The sequence below is a fragment of the Limulus polyphemus genome, unplaced genomic scaffold, assembly GCF_000517525.1.
Source record: "Limulus polyphemus unplaced genomic scaffold, Limulus_polyphemus-2.1.2 Scaffold691, whole genome shotgun sequence".
In the NCBI taxonomy this organism is placed as follows: Eukaryota; Metazoa; Arthropoda; class Merostomata; order Xiphosura; family Limulidae; genus Limulus; species Limulus polyphemus.
This window is the reverse complement of record NW_013666301.1, coordinates 210,721-230,779: the sequence shown is the minus strand read 5'-3', so window position 1 is coordinate 230,779 and position 20,059 is coordinate 210,721. Positions and strand designations below refer to the sequence as shown.

General features: G+C 32.5%; 1 protein-coding gene across 2 annotated transcripts in view; it reads right to left on the bottom strand.

Moving 5' to 3' along the window:
• Window positions 1–9,128: 9,128 nt before the first annotated feature.
• The window catches only part of LOC106459999 (dnaJ homolog subfamily C member 27-like), a 31,848-nt gene continuing 20,917 nt past the window's right edge, over window positions 9,129–20,059 (bottom strand). For both annotated transcript variants that reach the window (XM_013919677.2, XM_013919679.2), the window contains exons 3-9: window positions 19,585–19,739; window positions 18,516–18,598; window positions 15,965–16,034; window positions 12,873–13,037; window positions 12,318–12,434; window positions 10,738–10,898; window positions 9,129–9,779 (exon numbers count right to left, since the gene is read on the bottom strand). In XM_013919677.2, the coding sequence (XP_013775131.1) occupies window positions 9,644–9,779; window positions 10,738–10,898; window positions 12,318–12,434; window positions 12,873–13,037; window positions 15,965–16,034; window positions 18,516–18,598; window positions 19,585–19,659 (807 nt within the window). In that variant the 5' untranslated portion in view covers window positions 19,660–19,739 and the 3' untranslated portion in view covers window positions 9,129–9,643. The remainder of the gene's footprint in view (window positions 9,780–10,737; window positions 10,899–12,317; window positions 12,435–12,872; window positions 13,038–15,964; window positions 16,035–18,515; window positions 18,599–19,584; window positions 19,740–20,059) is intronic.

The window sequence follows — 20,059 nt, the reverse complement described above, 5'->3', positions numbered from 1 at the left end:
AATTTTTTAAAAGCGATTTATTCAATACAAGACACAGGAGGGATGGGCAGCTATACCCTTCTGCTTTACCCATGTAGCCCATGGGTGGGTAAAGTCCAGGAAGGGCAAGTTTACGAATCACCTCTATCATGAGGATAAACCTACAAGCAATCTTCTGGAACCCAATCTCTGCAGTGTGTGCTGCATGACCATGGAATTATAATATGCAAGTCAACATGGCTTGATAATGCAGATATGAACAGTTAAAGAATACCTGGTCAGGCACCACTCGCCACAGAGCAAGATACAAACAATGAGCATTAAATAAAAGGGAAAAGGACCCCTGAAAAGGAAGCACTAGAAAAAAAAATTACCCAAAGTCTCACTGAATTCTGATATTCTAGAAAGGCTACACGAGGAAGACGATAACCTAAAGAGGAAGAAAACTGCGATCTGATGCAAATGGTAAGAGACAAACGTGTCATAGGTAGTGCACTTGCCCGATTGAAGAAGTACTCCATAATACGATGAAAATGAAATGCCAATGAAAAGGTAGGGTATTGAATTGGGTGAGAAGACACTCATAACAAAGTATGTGATGAAAATAATAAAGAGGAAGAAGCCAATCGAATGAAGAGGAGAACCGAATTGATGAAGGAGGAAGAACACGAACAGGGGACGATTGCCAAGGAAGAAAGAGGTGGGAACGAACATCACAGAAGGAAGCTGTACAGGAAATATAACAGAGAAGAGCACGTAGAGGACATAGAGGTCTATCTAGATCAGGACAAGGATAAAGGTGCGAAACAGAAGGGAAAGTGGCTAAATGGAGGAGTAATCCTCTCAACCTGCCAAAGAGTGAGGGAGGAAAAACGATTCAGAAAAAGGGGAGTATATGTAGAAGGATGGAGAGTATGTGAAACATCAAGGGCAAATAAGCAGACCTCCAACTTTCACAGGCGAATAGGAGAAGGAAGAAAAACATAAGGGAAGGTGAAATAACGAGCACTGGGAGAGTGGTTTGAACATAGGCAAAGTAAGACAGTGCAGGAACACACTAATACCTCCATCTGGAAGGGCAGCCCGCCACAGCAGTCGACAAATCCGGAAGGAACACATCTACAGATAAAGTATAGGAGAGGTAAATACATGTGGGATCAGGAAAAACGAAAGCTGTGAGACAGGACCACCCGAAAATCTGAGACTGAGGAGACAGAAGACCCCTGATCCAAAAGTCAAGAAGGGAAATCCACATGACTAAGAACAGTGGGTTGGACCAAGAAACCAACAATGGAAAAATTCCACTTACATTGAGAAACTTCCATGTAGGAAGGGCAAATGAAACAAGCCAGGAAAGAGGCTAACCATTGAGAGAAGCCAAATCACCTTGCCAATGACCAGAGGAAATCCTGGCATGAAGTTGGAGGATAGGAAATTCTGTATGAAACACCAGTGACTGAGGGTGGCGAAGAAGGAACAGAAAGAAAGGAAAATGTAACAGAGGAGGAAGTTGGAGCTGGAGATGCCACAGAAACCAAAACTGAGACGGCCAAGAAAGATATATCAGGAAGACTAAACACAGAGTATTAAGGATGAAAGAAATCACCCAGAGAAGAAGAATGAGAGGATAGACAAATGTGTTCAATCCTGGCTCAAAACATTGATAACTAGAGCAAGAAGACAAGGGACTGGTGACCAAAACCAAGGCCATGGTTAAGGGACATAGCAAAGCCTTAATGTGAGGACTAACCCACTGAAGTCAAATCCACTGGAAAACAAGAGGATCAAGAGACCAATCCATTGGATAAATGTTGTCTGGACAGGAATCTGATCCAAGTCAAGAGCAAAAGCACCTGTAACATGACCGGCAATGATAGGAAAACCGAGTGTGTGGGCCCAAAAAGAAGATCCGACTTACGAATTCAGAGGAGTTGAGATTGGTGCTGCCATGGTGATTGAACTAAGCAAATAATGAAGAAAATGAGCCAAAACACGACCTACAACGAGAAACTACAGGACGTTGATAGGATAAAACCTCTCAGCTGCAGACCAAGAAACATCTACTCTTCCAGTTGATCAACCCATGTCCCCCATCCTCGAAGGGATGCATCCATGAAATTTGAGACACCCGCCAACATGACAATCATATCTAACTACCAACACCTATCGACAACAAGGGTAATAAGAGCCAACAAATGATTCTTGCGAAATTCTATTGGTCATGAAAAGCCTATGAAAGAACCCGCATGTGAGCCTGACCTAAGGGGATAAGGACTACCATGGAAGTTCACATACCCAATAGTGATACAACTTCGCGAGTTAGAACTCCATTGAAAACCAATTGAACAAAGTTGAAGAAGAGAAGGGTGGGCCTGACTGAGATGTGTGTAGAAAAAAAATACACCCAAAGAGACAAGATATCGAATAGGTCATAGTAAGGACTTCTCCAACTTGATTAATAATCCATTATAGCCACCTACTGGAGCAGTTTATAAGGGTAACAGGCAGACTACTTTTTGGAACAAGCAAGCAGTAGCCAGTCGACCAAAAATAGAGGAAAGCACAACCTGAGAGCATAAAGTTAATGAACGAATGCTCTGAATGCCCGACAAAACATACAGGGCCAATACAAGTCTGAATGGTATTGCATAAAATAGAGAAACCACACTGGGGAGAATAAACTTAAAGAGAGGGTCGCGAGTGACGAAATATAGGCATATGCAAGAAATCATTAGCGACATTCCTCATTGTCATCGATAAACCTAGAGAAAAAGTCCACCTATGGGTGAGAAACGACTCCAAGGTACAACAGGGCAGATTAAAAATGAGAATGAGGTGGGACAAACCTTGTACAAGCTACCACTCTCCAGTTTGGTGCAAGGACAACAAACAGCCTGGAGTGCAATGGTCTGTATAGAGACAGAAAATCTTCTACATCCTCAGACAAATGCAGGCTGGTGGCAAGATTCCAAGTCTTGGGGAAAGAAAAGGGTACCAGGGACAAAGGAGGTTGGGAAAGTCCCTCTGATAAAACACGAAGAAACCATGGAATTGTGGTGAAAGATCACCAAAGAGTAACAATATAATATAGCCAAGCTCCCACCAGATTGGAACCCTCTGGTTAGTCTCCAGGACTGTTGGCGACATACCCATCAATATTGAAGAAAACGAGATGAGAAACCCCTGGAAGGGGACAGGGATGGGTAGATAAGGAATAGAACAGGAAAGAATAGGGCTTGTCGTGGCTCTAACTGCAACAAACATGCAACCAAAGAGGAAGGGGTCGAGTGTTGATGCACAGATTGCACACGAAATTCCAAAGTCTCAGATATATGATCAAAAACACATCACCACAGAAAAAATACAGAAATCCCGATAAGAAAGAGGCAGCAAACATACCCGGGAGAAGGTCGCATCACAACCCAGAAAATCCCAAGTACAATGAAACCATGTGTGTAAAGCCAAAGACAATAAATGAGCCAACATGGAGGTTATAAGAAATTATAGAAAAACGTGGAATTGGATAAAACATAACATACCTGAGAAATCATATCGAAAAATGCTGTATTAAGCCTAGCTAAATCTGCATGAGGAGTAAGGAAAACACGGCAAAATCCGATGGTTTCAACTCTTAATTGGCCCAAACAGGTTTGGCTTATTCAGGAGGATTAGTGGGACAAGTTCAGGAGAATAAAGTTGACCCATACAACAATCAATCTCATGATGGATAATAGCACAGAAACCCAACAACAAGTCTCCCCCACCTGCAGCCTGTGAAAATAGTGCTATAGGTATAACACCTTAAATAGGAACTTGAACCTCAGAATTCATTGTAGAAATATGTAAAAATGTTTGATGTAAAATACGCGAGTTTGAAAGAGAGAGAAAAATAAAGACCGGGAAATTAAGTCAAATAAAAAAAATTTCTTCAATGTAAAAGAATAATAATAAGAAATCCTACTTCGGAAATTTCCAATGGAGAGGAGATAGAAGGCTTGTGGCATGCATAAACATTTTTGCATATAGATGGCAGCACTGAATGAGAATAGCTATTTATATGAGAGGAGGTAATGTACTGTATTAGAATAATATTTTGTTGCTTTTACAGAATGCATTATGGAATGATTTAGAACGAACTAATTTTAATGTGTGTTAATGGATTAGTAAATTATTTTTTCATTGTTGAGTGACAAAATACATAAAACTGGTCACTTAGTTACTACTGATGTTCAAGTAATTAACATGAAAAACACGATTCCAAATTACTTGGAAAGAGCTATTAAATGTTGTTTGATCCACAAGTCATTTCCATCATTATTTGCGTGGACAAAAGTTTACACTCTGGACAGATCATGCATCCTAGACGTGGCTAGTGAAGTTTTACAATTAATAAGACCAGATAACAAGATGGCTCCAAAAACTCCAAGAATACGACTTTAACATCATGCATCTCCCTAGACATAACTTTGGAAATGCTTATGCATTTTTTCGAACACCATGTATTGATGATGAACATAAAGACCGTGATTTGAGGGAAGCATGAAATAATAAAGACGACAACCCAAAGTACAAAAGAGTATAATCCAAGATGTCATATCTACAAGTGATGACAAAAAACTAATGTGGTCTAACACTTATCTGAAAGATGCTCAAGCAAAAGGTCCCAGTTTGAAACCAAGAACATGGTGGATCAAGAATAGTGCATAAAAACTCACTTTGAATTTCATGCAAAGGTACTGGAGAGCTGTCTGTGCTAGCTATTTCTAATTTTGAAGTGATAGACTAGAGGAAAGGTAGCTAGTCAACACCAACCCCACCAATTCTTGAGGTACTTCTTTCCAACAAGTTATAATGCCCTCATGGCAGAAAGATCGAGTATGTACAGTGACAGAATTCAAACTCTCAACCTGTAAATTGTAAGTCAAGCACTCTAATCACCAGGCCAATTATTAGTGATGTATTCAGTGAGTGAATCAGTCTAGTGCCAGTCAGCGGGTTATTTATTCTATGATTCAGTTAATAAGCTAAACAATAAGTTACTTAACATGTTTTTTATTAATTGATTAGTGAGAGAAACTATAACATTAATAAGTATGTTTATTTGATTTAGACAAACCATTAGTCTCAAAATTCCTGTTCAAATGTTGATTCCAAAGTTAAGCCTACAAGTGAAAGTAGCCTGCAGTAAACGTTAGGGAGAAATAAACTAACTCATTATCATTGCATGAATTAATTCATAGAATTCAGTACTCTCCACCTCACTATAATAATTTATTAGGGCTGAAGTTTCACGGTATGTTATGTGGTTCACTACATTCCTTTTGCGAGTGCAATAGATTGTTATGTTATTAACAAGATACTTGGCTTCATTAAAAAGTTAGAATAAAAAAATCAACTCAACCTCTGATGGGTTTGACGTTCAGCACGTAATGTAAGGTTAAATGTCATGACCTTTTCTTGGAAAAGGCTGTCTAAATCCAAGTGTAATGCATGTAACTTGCATTATGTCATTCATGGGGAACAGAATTACCACTATGACTCCAAAAAATCCAAGCACTGGTCAATATATAAAGTGATTATAAAGAAAGTTTTGCAGTTAAGCATGTCATATTTCACAAAAGGTGAAGATGAAATTGCAATGGTGTATTAAGGATATTATGCCGATGTTACAATTGTCCCATGCTGCAACTGGGAGTGCCACTATGACCTAATGTTTGCTCAATCACAGCAGCTGTTCAAAATCTACTCCTTCATCATTCATAATGCAACAAGAACAAACATCTCATCTGGTATGCTGGCCACTTCCCAGACAATTGCATTCTTGAGATCTGGAATTATTTGAGGATTCCCATGACATACACTCAAAATCTACTCCTCCAGCATCCAGAATGTATTGCATCTGTGTGACAATGGATACTACAACAACAAACATCTCATCTGGTATGCTGGCTACTTCCCAGACAATTGAATCCTTGAGATCTGGAATTATTTGAGGATTCCCATGGTACCTGTGACCTCAGGTACTCCCTAACCAGAACTCAGCCAATATAAGGTTCAGTGAACAAGGTTGCTATTCACAAGAAAAGTGATATGAAATGATTCTATCCTGAACTTGTGAATGCAAAATGTGTTTCTCCTGGTTCCTAATATGTGGAGGAACACCATCCTACAAGAATACTGTATTGTCTATTACATTTCATTACAGTAGTATAGGGATCACACTGGTTGTAAGGATTGCATGATACAATGTAGCACTGATTGTGTAGGTTTTCAAAAAAGCATGATTTAATAACAAAGTCAGCTGTGAAACCACACCACACTGTTATTTTAGCATCATGAGGTGTGTAGAAAATTTGACATCTGGTTTATTCTGACCAGATATTGCAATTGCTTGTGTTGACACTTCATCTGTTCATAAGTTATTGGCAGGCAAATGGTCATTAACTTCCAGTCTTCTCAAGAACTGCAACACAAAATCTATATTGTCCACTTGTAGTCTTGACTCCTCTGATGGTAATGAAGTTGCAGTGGAGGCCTGAATTCAATGTGACTCACCATGGCCAATTGGGGCTGCACTGCTCTAGGTCAATCCCACAACAGACACAAAAGCTCTCCAATATCTGATGCATTGGCAAACAACTCTGATTCATCCATGGGCTTGGCTATAGTAAGCATCAGGTCAGCACACAGAGTCTAGGATCGACCATGTAATCCACTCCTTCACTACAGAAGAAGTCCTAGGCTTACCAGTTTTCATCAAAATGGTGGCCCATTATGCAAATTTATTATTTGTACATTCTATAAAAAAGTGTCAAAATATTATTCTCAAAATTTTTGATAATCAACATTAGTATAGCAATTTAAAGTAGTCTCTTGTTACTTGTTAAGAGAAATTATCTTTCCAATATATAATGATTTTACACAGATTACTCAAAATTGAATAAGTTTACATTATCACATGAAAAGTTAGTGTTTAATCAACTTGTTCTAGAAATTTGGACAGCCAATTTATATTTATACCTTGTTGCACAATAAAAACATTTGTATTCTTCATAAGTATAGGACAGTGAAATTCAGCTTTTACTGCAAATGTTATGGAATATCAAACCCACTGGAAGTCTAAGCTGTCACTAAATTATACTGATTTATCTTAACAGGGATTGCTTTAAAATTTATGAATTATATTTAAATTCCACAGCACTTTTGCAGCAAATACTATATTACTAAATTTATTGTACAGAGTACCTAGATAAGTGGGATGTGATGTTTCACTACTGGGGACTTTTTCATAGTTTAGACTCTTGTTATTAAATCTTACCACCAACTGTTTGTGCACCTTTGGAACAACAGACCCTAATTTTTGTTGCAGGAGTAGTGATATTTTGGAGTCAATTTAACAAGTGACATTCTAAAATGACACTGGACTAGTCAATGCAGGTTATCTTAAACAACAACACTACATACAACATGGTAAGGCAACAATGTAATTAGTGCACCACTGCCCAGAATGTTACAGTACAGCATAGTGTTAATAAATCAAAACAACCCAGCAAACACAGATCTACCTCATGACATTAATTTCTTTAGCTTTTGCATCCAGACTACAATCAAATCCAGACTGTCCACCTAGTGATTTGACAGTTTCAGTTTCTTTTCTTAGACTGTAGTGTTGAAAGTACTTTAAGAGGAATGGCTTATCAGATACATAAAATCTGGCAACATAGACTGAATGCACTGATATTTAGTCCTAACCTCTCTTTACCACCAAGCACTTTTGTTTCCCAACACCTTTCAAAGTTTGTATGGACTAAGTAATTATCAGTTTTGGGTAGTAAAGCCAATATTTCACATTAGCATGACCCATGTTCTTGCACTACTTCAGACATTACGTTAATATTTTAATTTTATTAATCAATTATGAAAAAAACAAAAAACATAACCTTTACAATCTATTCTATTCCAAGTGTTTGTACCAATAGAAACAAAACTACACAAAGAGTGTACTATTAGAATATTTTCATTAGTATATGTATATGATAGTTTAGAAAACCATTTATACTAACTGTTAGAAACATGTATGTGATACCAATGGTGTGAAAACAACAGCATAACTAAACATTTTCTCTTTTATAAAACTATATTATAATGGGATAGCTTGTTCATTTTAAACCAGATTTTCTTAGGATTTCAATGAGTATACAGATATATCAATGTAACAGAATTATAGTAGATGACAAGTTTCTTTGATTTGTTAGTATAATATACATTTTGTATACAAATTTAAAGAATGAATGAAAGTAAATAATATCATGTTTATTTCTTTAAATATGCAAGAGAAGCACTGTGAAGTAAACAATTTTCAGTTGAGATCTTTTCAAAGTGAAGTTAGGTGGAATGTTACCTCAGATGAGAAGTGTTCAGTTGCTGTTAAATTATATTCAGGTCTTCTTCATACAAGTAGCTCCATTAATACTTTTTAAATTAATATAGAAACATCATAACGTTTTACATTTGGCTCTCTCTTTGCTAAGTGAACTCAATTAATGTGATTTTATTCTTTGCATTCAGAATAGTCTAGTTAAGGAACAGAGTAGTTTCATTATATTTTAAACTTTACGAGCTAAAATGAAGCTTTTCTTATAGAAATCAGGTGATCACAGTAAAGTTTCAACAGGAAGTTACCACATTTAGTTTTTTCTTCAGTTACAGTTACTATGAAAAAACCTATTATTCTAGCCATTATTATGTTTAAAGTTTGAAAAGCTTCATTAAAGTAGTAATATTATTATATCATAATAATTAATATTAAATATTTTAAATGAAAAACCCATAAGTGAGCACAGGCCTTGCTAGGTCCCAGATTCACTTATCAGTTTTTCACATAACATAATTAATATTAGTTAATATTATATTAAAGTAGTTTGTTGAAGAAGAAAAAGTGCATTATGCCCCACAGATGTTTAATCTTCAATACAACAAGAAATTCTTCCTGGTACTAAAATCTTAATGACTATTATGTGGTTCAATCCGTGTATGTGTAACACTGGAAAGTAATACAAGTCTGTTTCCTACTCTCTTCCACTTATTAGATATCCAAAAATGTGTAACGCACAATGTGGGTATTTGGATGTACATACTGCTACAAGATCTCCATCACAATTTCTTTACTATAAAATACTTGAAAGTTGAAGAACTTCCAAGTTAAAAAAAAACTTAAACTTTACAAGCTTTATTCTATGATCATAAACCTAGAGATTTGTATTATTAAAGGCAAAGGTTAAAGTATCTACATGTCTCCTTACAGTTGTTAATATGTTTCATTATTAACCACATTTTACAAATGGATTTGTTTTTGATTGGTCAGAAAATAAAACCTTTCGGCAGTAGATGTGTTATTTAAATTTTTGTAAACAGAAAACATATCTGTTGAGGAAAGGCAGTCAACAAAACATGGAATTTTTTACAGAAAAAAAAGGGATAAAATGTGATTCAAAGAACAAAATGATTTTGCACAACCCACTCAGTTATCTATAACGTTGACTAAATTTGTGACTAGAAAACTTATCAAAACCTTCAATACACATTTGAACAAGCATAAGTAGAAACAAAAGAGCTCAAAACACAGAAATATAATATTGTCCATATACAGTGCCAAAACATTTGGCTAACTTCGAGCATAACGTAATAAAGATGTTCGAGTAGCAACTAAGGTCTTAAATGCTTCCTCACTCCCAGGAGCAACACTCTTATCAGGATGTAGAAGAACAGCAAGTTTTCGATAAGCTCTGTTAATTTCATCCCTAGGAATAAAACAGTAATAATATATACACATGACATAAATAACTTATTCTTTGGATGTAACTCACAGAGCTGGATGATTAATTTGATTAATCAGTTTAATCAATTACCTGAGCATTGATTACACGAATTAATCAGAATTACAATTAAACCATTTAATGTAATGAAAAAAATCATCCAATCAAAATTAGTGTTACTGATTATTTCAGCTATCCAGATGCTTGAAACAATGCTATTATAATTCCTCATTATTATTTTCAATTAGTTTAAAGTTGTTCATCTTAATCAATTAGCATCAAGAAAATAATTATGTAATCAAAATTTGTTTTGGATTATTTCTAATTTTGATTATTCCAATATTCTAAATCTCATGTGAGAATAATATATTAGTTGAATGTAATTGATTAATGAGCACAATGATTAAACAATTAGCAAGTTCCACTAATCACCTAGATCTAGTAACTCATGCTTATATTTTAAGAGCACCACATTATTGTTTCACAAAACTTATGATAATATTGATTCTATGAAATAATACAAACAGTAATTTAAGAAATCAGTCTTTTCCAAAACTCATTAGCAGTTCTGACATAACAATGGACAGCATGAGATTATTCATTTAGAAATATCTTACCTACCTTTGATAATTATCATGGATATTTTTAAACAACAGAAACAGTGATCTTAAACAAAAGCTAAATGTTTTTAAGTAACTGCCATTTGACACTTGGTTTTTAAATCTTTAGGTCAGTGTATCCATAATTTTTACATGACATAGCTGTACTCTCAAGATTTTATCACACTGTTCATTGTTGTTTTTTTTTAATAGCATGCAAAGTTGATGCAGCTATAATTTTGAAAGTTTCTTGTTTTCAAGATTTCTTTCTGTGATAATTACATAAGATAAATATTAGGCTTAAGAATTTTCAAAATGATATTGCATAAATATTGCAAACTCACTTAGTTGCTCCTGGCTGTAGTCCTAATTTGTCATATTCATCAGTTGCCCATCTCAGCTTGTGGACAGCTTCTAATTGTTCTCGGGTATATCCTAGAGTTGAACGAAGAGCCACACGACGGCCATTCCCTTCCAGCATCTCAAGAATGTTCCTAAAGAGAGACTGGTGAAAGACTTTGTTATTATTTGCATTACCTGCAAGTGTTATACAGATACAGAAAAAAAAAGGCCTTTCAAAGACTTATTGTTGAAAAAAATGTAGTGACTATTCAAACTGTTTCAATCATAACTACATATACAGATGTAGCCTACTGATGTATAGGTATAATTTTCATAATGAATCTTTGTGATTGTTAACATTGTTACTCAACAAACAAAAAAAAACTATCAATGATAAAAAAAAGGCCATAATTTCTGAATCATATTCTAAAGAACTACAGTTTAAACCCACGAATATAAAGATCACATTTTTTATACCTATTATAAATAAATGATCTGATACAGATTAAAAAGAAGTTAATCACTGAACAATAAATTTTGACTGCACTTGTAAAAAACATTGCTTGTTTTTGTTACACTTATAAGGCTTAGTCACTACTAAGGACAACAAAACTACTGAATAAATCCCTAAACTTTGTGAACTACAAAAATATATGTATTATATTTTCAATTTAATTTATAAAAATCTTGATATCTGTCATATGTCACTAATTGTATAATAGAATTTATTTTATAATCACAATTTGTGAAATTTAGTCATTAGCTTTCTGGCTAAATGACTAGTATGTACAGAGGTTGACTCTTTTAATCACAGCTAATATTCCTAAAAGAGACCTGTCAAGTACAGCCAAAAATAATTACTAGTACACCATTGCAAGGAGTGATTCATACTTCAGTTTATCCTTCATGGAAACAGTATTGATTAGAAAACCATAAATTTCAGGAAAACATCATACATTTTTATAGGAAAGAATGAATTTCAAATACCGATGCTTGTAATGTCAGATAAATAGCATAGCAATTTCTCAGACTTTGATACTAATAAAAATAAAACACCTTGTAAAATTAAACAACTTACTACTGGTCCATCTTCCAATAAACTAACATCGGAGAACATGTTGAAATTTTAAGCATTCCACATAGTTCCTGTTTATATTGTTTGCAAACAAAGGCAAATGGTTTTGAGAGCTAGCTTGTCAAGCTATCACAAATATGTTGGCCAATATTATGAACAATGGGGTTATTTAAAATGAACAAAACTCTACTGTTATTGCAATCTTTGAGACAACTAAAGCTACATTCTATGCACCAAAATCTGTTTGCTTATCAATAATTATGGATACATGTTTGAATTAACAATATCTACAGTTAACACTGCTGCTGGCCTACATCTTCATCTTCTGCTATCTGGCCAACTAGTGCTACAACATTTACATTTTCCTTCAAAACTGTCATCATATGCATAGTGTTCAACTACTATATTCACCATCAGTTGTAACAGTAGCAAACATGTAAGTTTACCAGAATGTGGTCATCTTTCTGATCTGAATAATAATGCTTGTAAAACCAAATTTCCTTATACCTCAAACATATCAGCCACTCCATCTCCTGTTAAAGCAGATGTTTCAAAGTATGGGAACCCATGAAGTTCAGACCATAGTCTGCCATCAGCTTCATCAACCACTCGCTGTTTGTCACACTATTACAAATAAAAGAATATATGACATAACAGTAGTGTTTGGGATCACTATATTCAATACTTAACTGAACATTGAACTTAACATATGGAAATAAATGTAGTTTTGTTTTTACCTCTTTTACATGTTATTATTTTCTACAAATAAAAGATTGTCTGAGAAAAATATTAAGAATTTGTTTCAAGGTATTCACTGCCACTTACAATTGCTATACCAATTCAGATAATCTCTAACAAAAACATTATCTGTCACTTAAAAACAATATAAAAAAATTATACAATAGGAAATACAAAACGTTTTATAAAATTTTAATGAATGTGCAGTATAAGATGTTCTATGTCAGAGAAACAGATTTGTATCTAGATTTGTTTTAAGAAACAGACTATATATCTGCTAGTGAATTTGACAAGATTGAGAATTTCTGTAACTCTCACCCTTACCTTGTTCCCACAAACAACACATACTATATTTTCAATAGCAGACTGCTCTCCCAACTCACGAATCATTTCTTCAAGCCAAGTGTTTAAAGCCTGAAAACTGGAACGATCACTGACATCATATGTTAGTATGGCACCATGTACATCCCGATAGAACTCATTCCTTACCTGATGATCAAACATTATTACTTTCAGCTCAATAAACTGTCCATATTTAAAGTCAACATATATATATACTAAGAAGAGACTGAACAAAGAAACTTAGTGGCATGGAAAATAAAAAGTGCATGTAATGCTGTTTTAATTCAATTATTATTTTTAAATTATCATGATGATTCTTTCAAACTTTTAACACGGCCACTTATAAAGTAAACAAGTGTAAAGACTGTATGAAATGTTACTTCCAGTTGATATAATAATTAAAATTAAAAGACAAGAAAAAATCAAGGTTTTTCTTTCTAATTTGGCTATAATGTTTTAAAAACAGCAACATATGTAGTTTTAAAGAAAATAACCCTCTCTTCTTACGAGTATCCTTTACTGCGCATTTAATGAGGTTTTTCTAGTGAGTTACATTCAAAATTTAATTAAACTACTTTTAATATTATACCAGTTAGTATAACATAAATCATAGCTCATAATCTATATTTTAGTAGAATACAAGTTTTAAGTTCTTAATTTTATAAGGAAATATTTTAAAAATATTGAATTTCACCTAGTGTTAGAACTTTTTTCTCTAGGCATCTCCACTTCTCTAATTTATTCACCACCCCTCCAATATGTACGAAACGTAACGTAAGTTACTCACTATATTATCATAATTGCTAAGACAAAGCATAATTTTCATAGCCTTAAATCTTGTTTGGCTACAGAGCCATCAAATAGAAAACAAGTCCCCTCTTGCCACCCCCTCTTGTTAATAGTTCTCTCTTATGCTTCATATTATTTGTAACAAAAAAAGCCAAGGTTTTCATCTATCAAATGAAGTATTATATTATGTTGTTTTATGTACAGAGAATTGTCAATTTATCTTTCAGTACAAGCTTTGTTCCCACGTGAAACACATCAACTAGCTTGGTTGAATTTGTAATGGCTCTTGTTACATAGTTAGAAAGCCAGAAAAATTGTGAAAGTTATGGGACATTGTCTGGTTTTCATTACATGTTCTTTGGTGCATTATTGAATTAAATAAAAATTATTTTGTGCACTACTACCATTACTGTGAAAAACATAGGGTTAAGTATTACTGACAGTCGACAGCAAAAGGTCCAGGTTTGTGCTATTTCTTGTTTTTCATGTGTATTCTTTATTTATTATTATAAAAGTAACTATAATGTAAAAATAGGAAACTCTTTAGGTTAGATTAGGTAAAATAAATAATAATAATAATAAAAAAAAAAATCTTTTTTCACAAGACATGCATGCAAGCAATTCGGAATAGCTAGTTGGTAATGTAATTCGATAGCTTAACGTGAGCTCCATGTTCCCCAAGTGATTTACAACTCATAATAGCATAAATATTAGTTAGACACAGTTCAAAGGAAATAAAACAATAAAATTTAAGTATATATATATATATATATATACTGTTACAAGTTTAAAGATGGAATTTAGAAGTAATTCTAGAAAGAAAAAAAAAAAATAGTAATTTAGATTTATTTCGATTTTTTTTTCTTTGGTGATTATGAGGTTATTCAATTTTACCAACCTTGCATAGATTTAGGGTAGAGAAAATAACAAATAAAATATAAAGTTTTACTGGAAACAAACGTCTGAAATGTATTTAGGGAGTTTTAGAGATTATGCAAATGAAATTTGAGAGTTTTATGATGAAGAAAAGTATTCTTTAATCTTAACATGAAAATCACTTTACACTTGGACTAGTCAAGAAAAAAGACTCACTATATTTATGGACAAATTTTTATTAAAAATACTTCACTAAAAAAACCTGTGTAGGTGAAAGACTTGTAATGTTTACTGAAATTCTGCCAAATTTTGAGAAGTTAGTAATATCAAAACTATAATGACTTTAAAGAAGTATAAAGTGGTCACGTGGTTGGTCAATTCAACCAAGCCTGTGTAGGGAGAGTTAACGTTTACATTATGGCTGTGGCCTAATTTCCATGATTTGGTATTTAGTTTTTCAATGAAACACACTCGTTTTGTTGCCAGTTTGAGATTTTTTGATTTTCATTCGTTATCATTTCGTAATGTTTACTGAAGGTCTGCCAAACTTTGTGAAGATACACATACTATATTAAAAGTTAGTAGGATCAAAACTATAAGGAGTACAAAGTGGTCATGTGGTCAGTCAATTCGACTGAGCCTATGTAAAGAGAGTTAAAAGTGTTGGAAAAAGGTTCATCTATGGTTAGTAATAGGCTTCATACATACAACTCTGGTACTTTGGAGATGTCCTTTAAAATTTGATTGAAATAGTTGTTGAAGATAAAAACCTATCATAACTCACTTACACATACATTCAAGATGATTTTCAGCACAGTAGCTGATAAAAACATTAATTTTACACTAACATAGCTGAATAAATTTGTTACACTATTCTAAATGAACAAAATATATGTAACATGTAAAATCTGAATACTGAGTAGTTATAGTTAAGTATAAAATTAATTTAGTAAAATTGACATCTCAGCTCTTGGTGGCTCTCTCATTTGATACAAATTAAATGTAACAACCCTTCATTTTCAAATATTATAAAGTGATTCACAATAAATATTCATTTATGTGGTGAACATGTATTTAGATGTACTACTTATATACTTATGATGAAGCTCATTTGAAAGCTATCTTTGATTTTAAGGTTAATATATATATATATATACATAAGGTACTTAAATTAAATTCTTGTGAACATTAAAACCTTGCTATTTTCACTTAGAAACAGCATCAACAATAAAAATTACAAAAACAATAATTGTATTTATGAATGTAAAAATCTTTTTTTAATTTGTAAATTTAATAATGTAGGATTTTAATGCACTGGCAACATAATTTAGCAAAAATATTGAAGATATTTCTTTAAATAAACAGTTTTACTCACTGCTATAAAAAAATTCACAGGCAACTATTCGTACCTCATAAAATATTGGATGTCCTCCCATGTCAAAAATATTCACACGCACTTCTTTGTCATCTAGAGTAATTCTAAAGAGAGGAGCTATATTAAAATTAATACCATGTAATTAGTGTATGTGTGGAGCTTAAAATAACCCATAGCAGGTGTGAAAAAACAAACAAACAAAAAAACATATATATTCCCCAAATGCTACAGAGTAATGATTATTGTAGAGTTTAGTTTATGAATTGTGCTTTGGATTAGTTTTATGTTTTGTATGTTTGTTTGTTTTTTAAGACTATCCACAGTTATTTAAAGCTCCATAAAACATGGTATTGCTACGTACTTGTAATGTTTGTTCTATATTTTTTGTACTCTTCAAATACCGGAGTTTTTCTACAAGTAAATAGGTGAAAAGTTATTGTCTGATATAAACATTTATTTTTATTTTATTATAACTGTTAATATCAGATGAAAAATAAACTTACATTAGAATTAATAAAATTAAGCTATATTACATGTAACTAGTATATAGTCCTAGATTCGTTTTTACATTAACTTTTCATAAAAAACAAATGAAAGCCATAAAAATTATTGTTAGCTCCCAACGATGCTTATATTTTAATAACAAAAGTCTTTTTTCTGTTTATATAGGTTACTCATTGTGCATAAAACCAGGTTTGTTTGCTTATGATTCTAGAGCCACATGAAGTTTTCCAGAAATATTCAAATTTTTCAGTACCCAAAGGTCCAGAAATTAAAAAAAAAAAGTCCAATTATTCTTTTTCACAGTGATATGAATGTGAGAAAATAAAAATTTAGTGTGCATACCTTTACAAAGTTTGGTTATCAAAAAATATAAAATATCCTTTAAAATGGCTTTCAAAATAACTTGCATTTGACCATTATTTGCCACTAAGGGAAGCAATAGAGTACAGTAGCAAATGCTGAACTGAGCACTTGCAACACAATCACCTAGTGATCATGACCAGTGAATCTCTCAAAACATTTTATGATATAAACCAGTCCTAGTGCTACTTACATGAAGAAATGAATTCAATATACATCTATTTAGCTGAAGCAGTTACTTGCTTTTAGTTGTAAATATATATTTGTTCTTAAATATATGCCACATAGTGGTGAATGAGAAAAAACATCAAACTACTAATAAAAAAACACCCTCCTCCCATTTATTTCACAAAGCTCAGCTCAAAACTAGTGTCAACTCCAGTATCACTGCTGCTTCTAGCTCTTTCTCACTTATTGTCACCCTTAACAATAATCCATTTTCCAACCTTTTCTAAATCTATTTTATAATGTGTGCAGTATTAGCAATATCCTCATCTGCATATTACTTTTCTGTATAAGATCTAGTTAAACAATAATAATTACAGTGTGTCTTGGGTTGATGTATCACACAAGAATATGTGAAATCCATCCAAACACATTTAAGTGAAAAAGAAAAGCCAAAATTCTTCCTTTGCTCAAACATTAGAAGATATCTCATAAATAAAGCAACTGGGCATTACTCACACTGTACTTTGTTTATTTTAACTTAGTGAATTAGGAGCTAATGCAAGTAATACCAACATGCTTTATCTTGCCGTGTTTATGAGATATTACCCACTGCTTGAACTGAAGCAGAATTATCATTATCATTATTTTGCTAAAATGTTTTTGAATGGATAATGCTTTTTTTTTAAACTGTAATTTTCTTTTTCAGTACTGAGAAATATGTAAGTCCAATCTATACAGATTACTGTAGATATAACAATAGGTAAGAAATCATCAAAACTAAACATAACAATTAAATTTTTAAACTAATATCCAATACAATCTAGCTATGCTATGAAGTTGGATTTTCTTGGATATTGACATATAAAGTAACAGGTTTTTCAGCCTGCCAAACTGCATAAGCAAACTAAACATACCAATTAATGCTAATAAATGTTTGGACTTTACTAAGTACTTTGATTAAAATGTATGCTTCTTGTTATTTTCCCTATGGCCTGTTAACAATTAGTGCTCAACTTCTACTCACATATTTTTCAGAATAAGTTTAACATTTTTCTTAGGTATGTTGTCTATTTTGGAACAGCAATCTTAAAAAATCAAATTTAAAAGAATAATTTAGTAAACAATATAAAACAAATCTTCCATCTTCATTTACTGTCCTGTTTTAAAAACTTAATGCTTTCATACTTTTATGATGTAAATTTTTCATTTAATTATATAATAAACCAGGGGAATCATGCAGCTAAGTTTTCTTGGGAGGTGGGTGAGAAGAAAGAAAACAAAGTACTTTCATTGCCAATGGGAGTTTAATAATAATAATCATACAAATAATAGCAAGTGAGATGCCTTTTACTTCTTATATTATTAAGTTTCTATTGTTATATTGATTAAATTATTAGTTTCCAATACAGAAAGATATTTTGAACATATTTAATCAAATGTTTATATATATTTAGAATCATTGAAATAGTGTGTGGAAAGCATTTGAGGGTATCCATGGTCTATAGGCACGATGCCATCATAGTAAACACTGATAAAATAAAAATCTGACTTACTTGGTTAGGCCATAATCAATCCCTATAGTGGGCTGATATTTTCCTATAAATCTTTTTTCACAATATCGTTTAATTAAGCAACTCTGAAAAACAGAACAAGAAATGCTATCAAAATTACAGTATGACTTTTTATCATCATACTTAGATATTGAAATTCAGATCTTGATAAGATAAACAGATATATTTGTGAAAACTGAAAATATCATTAAAGCAAGCACAAAAACCTCATAAAGTAACTTGTTGCAGATGAAATGACCTTTAATATTGGTTTTGTTAAGATAAGTATGGTTAATGGATTAATGGATCAACAATGATTACAGCTTAGATTAGTGAGATCTGATAATCAATTATTCATCAGAATCATTAGTTGTTTACCCCTAACTAACGATTACTCTCACAAGACTTGGATAGATGGAATCATCTCAAACAGTAATAATCAGAAATACTTATTTCAATTAGTTGATTATTTTCTTGAGTCATAATATAATTAATTAGCTGAACAACCACAAATTAATCAAAAATAATTATGAAGAATCGTAATGGCAATATTTTGATTACTTAAATAATCCAAACACTTGAAAAACAGTAATAACCAGAAATACTAATTTCAATTTGTTACTTATTTTTATGATATTAACTGATGTAATTGTAATTCTGACTAATCAGATATCTTATGTGACACTATTCAATGTAATCAATGCTAATAGTTAATTGATTATACTGATTACTCAAGGTAATCACCAGGATGTAATAAAGATACTTAAACTGCATCACTAATGAACACTTGTATGAAAAATACAACTTTGAAACCAAATTTATTCCCAGGAATAAAATGTAAAAATGTTGTTTAAGTTATATGGTTTTAGTATTTTAAATGTAAATTGATTACTTTCCCTGGCTTAGCTATAAAGGGTTAAGCAAATAGTACACAAACAATTACCTTACTGCTCATTGCTGGCTACTAGCAGTCAGTATATCAGTTGTAAGAATATTTGGTTACATTACAAAACAAGTTCATTATTTTCTATCTGTTACATCAATTTATTCAAATATGTATTTCTAATCTTACCTTTCCAACTTCGGTGTTCCCCATACTTATTATTTTAATACGTCGAATACGTTTAATCTTGTTTCTTATATCCATGTTTTAGATGTGCTTAAAACAGCAGCAGTTCAAAAGGAAAAGATGCCAGATTTCAATGTCATTCTGCTCTTTAAAAAACACTGTAAGATAAATATATATGTAAGCATACTAAAGACATCTCTTGAAACTAGACAAGCATTCTGTATACTACTTGCTTTCCAAATTGGGACTCACTCAATTAAGATACAACCATTTTGTTTTCACTAAGTGTCAACTAACCAACCCAAGACAAAACTTGATTGATATCATGAGACTGAAACAGAACAAAGTAACTGATACACATAATAATGTTACGTATCTGCTTGTTTGTTAATTTCTGGTATAAATTCTTTGCGAGGAACTTCAGCAATACAAGTCCTTTCTTAATTAAAACTAGTTTATTCTTTCTCGATACAACTTT